Source organism: Zingiber officinale, chromosome 3B, assembly GCF_018446385.1.
Source record: "Zingiber officinale cultivar Zhangliang chromosome 3B, Zo_v1.1, whole genome shotgun sequence".
NCBI classification, from domain to species: Eukaryota; Viridiplantae; Streptophyta; class Magnoliopsida; order Zingiberales; family Zingiberaceae; genus Zingiber; species Zingiber officinale.
This window is the reverse complement of record NC_055991.1, coordinates 88,695,755-88,707,232: the sequence shown is the minus strand read 5'-3', so window position 1 is coordinate 88,707,232 and position 11,478 is coordinate 88,695,755. Positions and strand designations below refer to the sequence as shown.

At 38.1% G+C, this 11,478-nt stretch overlaps 1 protein-coding gene across 1 annotated transcript; it reads right to left on the bottom strand.

Moving 5' to 3' along the window:
• Positions 1-10,189: 10,189 nt before the first annotated feature.
• On the bottom strand, positions 10,190-11,478 carry LOC122055002 (cell division control protein 2 homolog D-like). The gene is made up of 5 exons (XM_042616404.1): positions 11,407-11,478; positions 11,172-11,313; positions 10,847-10,908; positions 10,653-10,764; positions 10,190-10,270 (listed from the first exon to the last, which is right to left on the bottom strand). Exons 1-5 carry the CDS (start codon positions 11,433-11,435, stop codon positions 10,190-10,192), a joined length of 426 nt encoding a protein of 141 aa, XP_042472338.1. The 5' UTR covers positions 11,436-11,478.

Sequence of the window (11,478 nt, the reverse complement as noted above, 5' to 3'; positions counted from 1 at the left end):
ACATGTCCACCATGAACATTCCTAGACCTACCCTTTTTAGGCATGTGTCTCCCCTTCTTGGGATTAATGCCTTGGGTCTCCTTAGGTCTACCATTTCTAAATTTATCATGCATAGATTTCCTAGGGTTATGATCCACATTTACCCTACTCCTATCATGATATCTAAATCCAAAATTTTTCATTGCTACAAAATGATAATCATTATTTTTCCTAGCATGCATGGAGAAATTTAAATTTGACTTCAAAATTTAAACTAGGGTTTACCTTTCCCTTTACCTTTCAAGCTCCCCCTTGATATGAGCCTCCATTCTTCCTCCACTTCTTCTCCTCCATTTTCAAATGCGCCAACTTCTTGATTTCTTTCTTCTTTGGGCATTTGGTGTGGTAGTGTCCCATTTCTCCACACGTGAAGCACCTAATGTGCTTCTTCTCCTTCTTCTTCCTACAACTCAAATTAGATTCTAAAGAAATTGAATTGAGTTTAGGAGATACCTCTTTCTTACTCAATGGACATCTACTCTTGTAGTGTCCCTTTTCATTGCACTCGAAGCATATAATGTGGTCCTTTGACTTTGCTTCGGTGGAGGTGCTTGCTAGGTTGACCACTTCCAAGACCTCTTCTTCATCCTCTTCACTTGTCGTGGATTCTTTAACCATTGAGGATGTAGTTACTACCTCATCTTCCTTTTCCTCCTCGGATGTTGAGCGTGACTCAACTTCCATTTGCTCCTCCTCAACTTTAGCAATTAAACCCATCTCCTTGGGTTCTTCTTCTTCTTGTGTAGGTTTAGATTCTTCCCCTAGAACCATCTTCATTTTTCTCCACAAATTGTGGGCATTCTCGTATTTACCTACACGACTCATCATGTCATTAGGCAAAATATCAATTAACGTAGATATTACCTCATCATTTGCCTTTGATCGTGAGGTTTGCTCCTCTGTCCAATGACGTGGTCGGAGTCTCTTCCCTTTCTTGTCCTTCAGGACTTTGAACAGCTCCTTGATCACCATCATGGTGTCCCAATCCATATCAAAGAAGACTCCATCTTCATCATCCAATATGTGATGTCCCATAAGCCTCCGCCTTCAAACTTTTGCGGTTCAATTAAGCCGATCATCTTCTTGAATTTGCTCTTCTTGGCGATTAGTCCGGTGAAGTTCGACCTTGGCTCTGATACCACTTGTAGGGGATCGGATGGCCGGCTTGAAGGGGGTTGGATAGATGGCACCTCCAAATACTCGCTTCCTACACTTGTTAGTTTTCACAGCGGAATATAAGCAAAACAAACAAGCTAAAGACTAAAACTAAGAAAGGAAATGCAAATCGCTAACACGTTCATTTAACGTGGTTTGGAGATTAGGGCTCCTACTCCACGGCTGCCCGTAAGGTGAACGATCCCTATCCATCGGTGGATTAGTCCCCGACAAACTTCGGCTAGCTCAAACCTCCTTATGGGTGGAGAAACCTCACCACAAACTCACCAAGACCTCTTGGACACAAGGGAAACTCTTGAGCACTTGTATACTACTAATTAGACTTTAACAAAATCTAATTTTGTCAACTTTGGCCAACCATTCCAAGCTCTATTATATAGAGCTTGAGAAATCAGCAAGGCTGATTTTACAGTTACCAGTCGACTGGTCCTTGTACCAGTCGACTAGTGCCAACCCAACGGTACTCCAACGACTCTCTACCAGTCGACTGGTCCTTGTACTAGTCAACTGGTGCCTAGCCGTTTGGGCACAGAAGCTCTCTGTGCTCACCACCAGTCGACTGGTCCTAGTACCAGTCTACTGGTACAACCCTAAACCTAGGGTTTCCCATCCCGAGTACATTTCTCTCACACTTAGACCCTCACGACTCACTTGACACTTCTTCACAGCTTTGACCTCTTGCCTTCAAGCCTACTTCCTTTGGCTCTCGTCCCTTGGATGCATCCAAGCCCGCGGCTCGTCCCCAATGCCATCCTTTGCGTATGCCTCGAAGTCGCTTCCCTCGGCCCTTATCCTTGCTGCCTTGTCCACGGTCCCTCGGATGCTCCATCCTTCACCGGACCCGAAGCCATCAACTTGAGTCACATGTGTATCCTATAGTCCTGCACAACTCAAGTACACATATCAAATACAAGGGTGAACCTAACTTAAACCCTTTGCCCAAACACCAAAACACATGGTCCCACGGACCATTGGGATTCCTCTAACATAACACACTCATGATAAGAAGGAGCCCATATAGTAATATGAGATTGGTACAGTAGTTCAATAATGACTTTTTAGTGGAATGAGATATTATTGATGAACTCGAGTTGGGTGTTCGGGGTGAACACGGGAAGCTCAAGTTCATCGGGAAACTAAAACCAATTCCTCCTCTCGGTCCCTGTCATAGTCTCTTATTTATAAAGTCTTATACCCACCATACCCATCTTCTTACTCATCCTTAGGTGGCCGGCCAAGCCAAGCTTAGAGCTCAAGCAAGGGCTGACCAAGACACGACTTGGATGGGTTGGAGTGTGGCCGGCCTAGCTTGAACCCAAGCTTAGGTGGCCGGCCACAATAAATTAAAAAGATTTTATTTTAAAATCTTTCCTTATGTAGAAGACATGGTTTTAAAAAAGAGTTTAAAATTTAAATCTTTCCTTTTATAATTTTCTACAAAAGATTAAGAGAAATGTTTGATATCTTTCCTTATTTGTAGTTAAAAGGAAGATTTTAATTTTTGATAAAACTTTCCTTTTTTGTAACCATCTTCATGATTTTAAAAGAGAGTTTTAAAATTAAATCTTTCCTTTTATGGCTTTCTACAAAAGATTAAGAGAAAGATTTGATATCTTTCCTTATTTGTAGTTAAAAGGAAGATTTTAATTTTAGAGAAAACTTTCTTTTTTGTAAATCATCCACATGTTTTAAAAGAGAGATTTTAATTTATAAAAGTTTCCTTTTATAACCAATCATGAAGGGAATTTTTAAAAGTGAAAATTTTATTTAAAAAATTTTCGGAAACAAATTAGGAAGTTTTAATTTTGTGTTTAAAACTTTCCTTTTTTGGAGGATTTGATATGGCCGACCATTAAGAGTTTAAAAGGAGTTTTTAATTAAATTTTACTTTTCATTGGCAAGGAAATTAAGGAAGTTTTAATTAAAACTTTCCTTATTTGCCAAGACCAAGGAATATAAAAGAGAGGGTAGAGGTGCCTCACCTTAGAACAATACATCTATTATTTCCTCTCCTCTCTTATTTGGTGGTGGTCGACCCTCATCTTCTTCCTCTCTTCTTTTCTTCATTTTTGGTGGCCGGCGGCATCAACTTTCAAGGAGCTTGTTGGTGGCCGAACTTTGCTTGGAGAAGAAGTAGAGAAAGGGGACTTTGTTTCTTAGCATCCCTTGGAGCTTGGTTGGTGGCCAAAAGTTCTTCATCTCTTGAAGATTGGTGGTGGTCGAAACTTGCTTGGAGAAGAAGGAAGCTTGGGTGGATTCTCGTCTCGGTAGATCGTCGCCCACACGACGTCCGAGATAAGAAGAGGAATACAGCAAAAGATCAAGAGGTTTTTGTTTTCAAAGAAAGGTATAACTAGTTATCTTATTCCGCATCATACTAGTTTTTCTTTGCATGGATTTTGAAATACCAAACACAAGAGACTAATGAATCTAGGTTATCGAATTTATGTTTTCGATTTTGTGTTTCTTTTGTTTTTCGAACTTGTGATTCGATTGTTCTTAATGGTTAAACCTAGGGTTACTATAAGGAGATTAAATATTAAATTTCATTGAAAGACTTTGTCTAGGAAGTGGTGGATGATCCCATACCCAAGAAGGCCTAGTGCCTCGCCATGTTTAACCTAGAAGTCGATCTCTGAATCGAATTTATAACATGGGTGGATTTGGATTAATAATGTTAAGCATCATTTGCGATCCAAGTCTAAACCTCTAAGAACAGATAAGTTGAATTTGGAATCAATAATGTTAAGTTCTGTTTGCGATTCCAAATTTAATTTCTAAAGAACACAATAGGTTGTTAGGAATGGTTCAGGACTTGTACAAAATTTTTATACAAGGGAACCAGTACGATATTCCGAGTAGCAACCAACAAATGGTATCAGAGCTAGGGTTTACCTCTGTGTGTTTGGTTTTCAGTTTAATTATGTACATATCATATATAATTTAGGTAGGATAATAGTACGATATGCTAACTCTGTGGTTGCAGGCTCCAACTATTATGACTTACAGTGATTGTGTGTGATTGTACCCTTGGACATGTCAAGGGCATTTTATGTGTATGCATGATTGTATGTATTAAATACAGTAGGAGTTGTATTAGTTTTAGGATTTTACATTTTTGTTTCGATCTAGATTACATGTACATTCTTTCGTGGAATATAGGATCGATAAATGTAAAATTCTATTTTTGTCGCGGATCGTATCCTCGCGAGGTGTGGTACTATTTGAGGACCAGAGGCGCAGCAGAATAAGAAGCAAGATAGATGCGGCGACTAGACCCGATTGCGGTGGCTAAAGATGGCAGCAGCTAGGGTTGACAGCACACGGAGGACAGTGATGGAAAATGCCATAATAGTTAGAAAATTATTTTTCCATATTTATTGCTTTATTTGCTGTGATGTGTGTGTGCATGGTTAAAATTCCTCACCTTAAATAACTAAGTGGGAGAGGGATTAGTAAATAAATTTCACGGTCTCCATTACTAGTTTGTAAGTGATGCAACAAACTTGCGTGTTGGCTCTAAGTGCCTCCCTCCACAACAGATGAGTTTGTTTACGGATCACTAGGTCAAACTTTCTTTATGGTTGGTTATAGGAAATTATTTAGGAGCGTGTGATCTTCTCCAAATGAAGGGGAACAATCCTATTTAATGGACTAAGTATCAAGTAATGGTATACACTTAGGCGCATTTAATAGTATCCTCCCCAATGGAGTCACTGCTATTATTTGTGTGACCAAAGGAATACCAACTATTAATTTTATTTGTCATAAAGTTAGGATGACAAGAATAAAATTAATGGGTAAGACCCTCCTCTTACAAATGTTTGAATTTGTATACGTCCACACTAACGCGACATGCAAAATTCACGGTGTTTTGAGGTGTTGGTAAATTTAAATAATATTATTTTAGGAATCAATATTATTCTAAATTTAGAGTCTTGACCAAAAGTTTATTTTGTGATTCTTAGGATGACTTTCAACCCACTGACTATTATTCTGAAAGAGAATAAACTTACTGGTCCCAACCACATAGATTGGAAAAGAAACTTGGATATTGTCCTAACTACTGAAGGCTATAAGTTTATACTAATGGAGGTCTGTCATAATGTGCCTAATAGCGATTCTAGTGAAGAGGAGATTGAGTATCATAGGAAATGGGTCAAGGCAGATGAGATGGCGCGGAGTTATATTTGGCTTTTATATCAAATGTGCTGCAACATCAGCATTAGACCATGCCTACTGGCCATGACATGATGTACAATCTCAAGGAACTCTTCGGACACTAGAATCGGGCTGACAGGCAAGACTGTATGATCTCTAGGTACTGGACTAAAAGTAGGAATGAAGAAGCCGAAAGGTAAGTGCTTCATTTGCAAGCAGTCTAGACATTTGTAGGTGGACTGTCCTCATAGGAAGAGAACAATATAGGTATATCTTATTCTCTAGTAGTTGGAACATGATTAGTGGTGTTATCTACCGGTACTTGGCGTGTATATATGATAACCACTAATCATGTCTGCAAATCATTGCAGGGGTTCCAGGAAACCCGACCACTACACGAAGGAGAAATCACTGTTTACATGGGCAATGCTACAGAAGTAGCAACTGTTGTAGTGGGAGATGTTTATAGGAATAAAATATTGGTTTTAAGAAATTATCTTTACGTACCAAGTTTTAGAAAGAACTTGATTTCAGTTTCTAAACAATACAAGGATGGATATTCTGTCTATTTTTAATAGCAAAGGTGTTATCAAGATAAATAGGAAAGTTATCTACTCTGGTACATTCGTTGGCAATTTGTATACTCTAAATCCAATAACTCTCACGATGCAACAAATGAAAATTAATATAATAACACATCTTCTAAATCTAATAAGAGAAAGGAACCTTCGGATATGAACCAAACATATCTTTGGCATCTAAGGCTTGGTCATATTAACTTGAGTAGGATTCAAAGGCTAATAGCCGATGGACTCTTGGGTTCATTAGTGTTGGAAAACTTTCCAACTTGCAAATCTTGCTTGGAAGGTAAAATGACCAAGAGACCTTTTAAGGCCAAGGGGTATAGAGCCAAAGATGTATTAGAACTGGTTCATTCTGATTTGTGTGGTCCTATGTCTATCTAGGCAAGAGGTGGTTTCGAATATTTTCTCTTTTATAGATGACTATTTGAGATATGGGTACATTTACTTGATGCGTCGCAAGCCTAAATGCTTTGATAAGTTCAAAGAGTACAAGGTTGATGTGGAGAAACGTCATGGTAAAAGTATTAAGACACTACGGTCTGTTCGTGGTGGCGAATACCTCTTTGGAGAGTTTAGGAATTACTTATCAGAGGCTGGGATTCAATCTCAATTGTCTGCACCTGGTACACCCCAACAGAATGGTGTGGCAGAACAAAGGAATATAACTCTTATGAAAATGGTTAGATAGATGATGAGTTATTTAGAATTACTAAATTCGTTTTGGGGATATGCTCTGGAAACAACAGTGTACATTCTGAATATGGTACCTTCTAAATCAGTACCCTCTACTCCCATGGAATTGTGGAATGGGCGTAAGCCTAGTCTGAGTCATATTCGGATATGGGGTAGTCCAACACATGTGCTAAAGGGAGATATTGACAAGGTGGAATCACGTACAGAAGTTTGTCTGTTTGTAGGATATCCTAAGGGAGTAAAAGGTGGTTTGTTTTATAATCCTAAAAATCTAAAGATCATTGTTAGCACCAATGCTCAATTTTTAGAGGAAGATTATGTAATAAACCATAAGCCCATGAGTGAAATTGTTCTAGAAGAAATGAGAGAGGGAATGCCTACTTTAGTACCAATAGTGCAAGATGAAATATCACAAGAAATTGCAACACGTATCACAAATGATACACAACAACAGACAGTGCCTCGTCGTACTGGGAGGGTTGTTAGGTAACCTGAAAGATTCATGTTTTTGGAAGAGTCGTCGGACTTAATCCCTGGTGAACATGAACCTGATCCCCGGACATATGACGAAGCACTCCAAGATAAAGATGTAGTATCTTGGAAAAGAGCGATGAATTTTGAAATAGAATCTATGTATTCTAATAAGGTCTGGGAGCTTGTAGAACCACTAAATGGTGTAAAAGCTATTGGATGTAAGTGGATCTACAAAAGAAAAAGAGGGACAGATGGGAAGGTGGAAACCTTTAAAGCAAGACTTGTTGTGAAAGGATACACTCAGAAAGAGGGAATCGATTATGAGGAAACTTTTCACTGGTAGCCATGCTTAAGTCTATCCGAATACTCTTATCCATTGCCGCTCATATGGATTATGAGGTTTGGTAAATGGATGTCAAGACAACTTTTCTTAAATGGAAGTCTTGAAGAAAATATCCATATGAAGCAACCAGAGGGATTCATTGCAAAGGGCATCTTGTATGTGCTCAATCGGTCTATGGACTGAAGCAAGCTTCTAGGTCTTGGAACATCCGGTTGTAATCCAGTGTTATGGATTTATTATGTGTCCGAATGAGTCTTGTGTATACAAGAAGTGTGATGGAAACGTGATGGTATTTCTTGTACTATACGTAGATGACATTTTTGATAGTTGGAAACAATATCAAAGGGTTGTCGGAAGTAAGGGTATGGTTGTTCAAGCAATTCAATATGAAGGACTTAGGAGAATGTGCGCATATTCTTGGGATCAAAGTAATAAGGGATCGCAAGAAAAGGATAATGTGCTTGCCCCAAGCTTCATATATCGATACGATCCTAGCTCGTTTTAGCATGCAAGACTCTAAGAAAGGTTTTTTTACCCTTTAGGCATGAAGTAGCTTTATCTAAAGAGATGTCTCTGAAGACATCAAAGGAGATAGAGGACATGAAGGTAGTTCCTTATGCTTCGGCTGTCGGAAGCCTAATGTATGCTATGCACGAGACTAGATATCCGTTTTGCTATGGGCATGGTTAGCAGATATCAAAGTAACCCAGGATCGGGACATTGGACTGCCGTAAAACATATATTAAAGTACCTTAGAGGGACTAGAGATTATATGCCAGTTTACAAGACAGATGATTTGCTTCCTATGGTATACACGAATTTTGACTTCCAATCAGATAGGGACAATAGTAAGTCGACCTCGGGGTTTTGTGTTTATTTTAGGAGGTTAAGCCATAACAATAGAGCAGTGATAAGCATAGATGCTTTTCGGACTCTACCATGGAAGCTGAGTATGTGGCAGCCTTTGAGGCAGTCATGGAAGTTGTATGACTCAGAGACTTCATGATGGATTTAGATGTGATTCCTAGTTTGTCCAAAATTATTATAGTGTATTAATAAGTGGTGCAGTAGCAAACTCGAAGGAACCACGAGCCCATAAGGCAAGTAAACACATAGAGTGCAAGTACCACCCAATACGAGACATCGTATAACGAGGGGAAGTTGTTGCCACCTAAATAACATCAGATGATAACCTGGGAGATCCTTTCACTAAGACCCTTAAGGCAAGAGCTTTTGATGGGCATGTTGAAGGAATGAGAATCAGGTATATGACAGCGTTTATGACAGCATAGTCTTTTAGTATAAGTGGGAGATTGTTAGAGAGTATACTAAAAGCCTAGCTTTTTGTAAACATTTATTTTGAAATAAAGAATCACATTGGTCAAATGTCTACATTTATATGCTAAGTGTAGTTGTTCAATTAATTTATGTTGTAGATAACATGGTGTGTGGTGTCACACATGTTGGTTGGTCCTAGGAAGATCGTACCGGTTCCACTGTACAAAATTTTGTACAAGTGTCGAACCTTTCCTAACAACCTATTGTGTTCTTTAGTAATTAAATTTGGAATCGCAAACAGAACTTAACATTATTGATTTCAAATTTAACTTATCTGTTCTTAGTGGTTTAGACTTGGATCGCAAACGATACTTAACATTATAGATCCAAATCCACCTAGGTTACAAATTTAATTAAATATTAATTTCGGAAATCGGCTCCCATGTCAAACATGGCGAAGCACATGGCCTTCTTGGGTATGGGAACATCCACCACTGCCTCGACAAAGTCTCTTAACGAAATTCAATATTTAATTTTCTTATATAACTCTAGGTTTAACCAAAAAGAACAATCGAATCACAACACTACAACAAAAACCCTCATAGACATCGGTTTTCCACCGGTGTCTATTTCATTTTCGACCGATGTCTATGAAGCCGATGTTAAAAGTCTGCCATTTTAGACATCGGGTTAAAACCGGTGTAGTATCACTTAACGACACTGGTCTTCGAATTGGTTATTAACCGGTGTAGTATCACTTAACGACATCGTTTCATCAACGGTGTAAAACTGATGTAATATTGTATGTTAATAACACCAGTTTTGGCAGCGGTAAATGACCGATGTGATATTAGTTAATAACACCGGTTTTGCAGCGGTGGAAAACCGATGTAATGTGTATATTTTTTAACAACACAAATTTGATTTCCGAAACAATGAAAAACCGACAATAATTAAAAAAAAATGCACAAATATTCACAAATTATACAAATATTCTTCATTCAACAATATCCATAAAATACACAAATATTCACAAATTATATAAATAATCTTCTTACAACAGTATCCATAAAATACTCAAACATTCTTTTTACATCAAAAGCTAGCTAATAGATATCAAAATCAAGGTAGAACATTCTTTTAACACATCAAGGTAGAACCGTACTTCAAATGTAATCTAGCATGCATTCAGCCCACTCGAACCGCACTTCATCAATTTCAACTCTGGAGTACTTGAGATTTGTAAACTGTAAAAACACATAAATCCACCATATGTCAAATAACTAAAACAAATGTGTACATGTATCAAATAAAATAGAATACTGAGTTTTTAAAGGCTGCTGTGGAAGATAACGAATATAACATAGAATCTAAAACTTTCATATATGACACTTAGTATATGCTGCTTAGAATATAACATAGATAATTTGCTCCTTCTAATTCAAGTGTACAGATTGATGAGGAGCAGTAGACACAGTGCAACAGCCACGCTAGTGTTATTGGCAGAGCAAAGAATTGCCATCTGATAAAAAAAAAATGTTCTAACATGAGCAATGCTCCAATTCGATCTAAGAAATTCCAAGAATAACAGAGGAACTCAGATCGACCTGCAAGGAAAAGATAAAGGGGAAACACTTGAATGCTTCTGATATGGAAAAAAGGTAGTGGAACACAAAGAAGGGAGATCAGATACGTAGAAAACTCAAAGAAAAACTAGTTTTTAAGAGATGAAATGTAGAATTAGACCACAAGCATAGGTTATCAGATAAGTTCTGCAGTGACTAAACACTTAAGGAAAATGTCATATCAGATATCTTACATTCAAACAAATTTTGCCGTGAAAACTGGAAAGCTAGGTATTTTCTAATGTTGTGCTTTCCAATACAAGCTAAAAGATATGTGACCTCGTGCGTGTATTTCTTGAGGGGAATGGTGAAAGCACGATTGAGTCCAAGATCCGCAACTTTTAGCATCATAGCCTTGCGGTCCATTAAAAGATTGTGAGGCTTAAGATCTCTGCAAAATTAAGGAGCAAATTATTCAACAAGATCTTATCTTTAACATACTGAAACAAGATGGTGAATGAGTTTTTTCCAACCTGTGCAACACTCCATGACCATGACAGAATGAAATTCCTTTGCAGAGTTGATACATCAAAATCTACAGCAAGAGACCTTGTGAGAATATAAAAGTACCATAATTTATCAAATATTTAGTGTCCTATCCCTAGTGGAAGCAGAGAAATTTTCTGTCCTAAAATTCATGTTGTTGATGTACAATTAACATCTTTTAAAGAACCTTTCAAAAAACAGAGAGAAATCATGATGCTCTTCAACAACCTCTTGGTAACGAGGATTTCAACAAATTTTGATGCATCATATTGGGTGGTAGAAAAAAAAATCAGCTCTTAAATTAATTTTTACCTTAACAGTCATTGGTGGCATCATTTCATGGCTCTGGCGGAAACTTCTGATGTACTTTTTCAGATCCGTGTCCATGTACTCAAAGACTAGGTAGAGAATGGTTTGCCCCTCCTTGTTCTGGTCTTGCTTCAGATCCAAAAGCCTGGAATCAAAATCAAGAGCAAGCAAATCGATGAAAAAAAGTGTCGAGAAAACTAAGTTTCCATAAATTATTCAATCAGGTTAAGAATAGCACCTGACGACATGGGGATCGATGGAAAGCATGCGGAGGAGGGAGACCTCGCGGAGCGTGGTGGGATCGATGGAA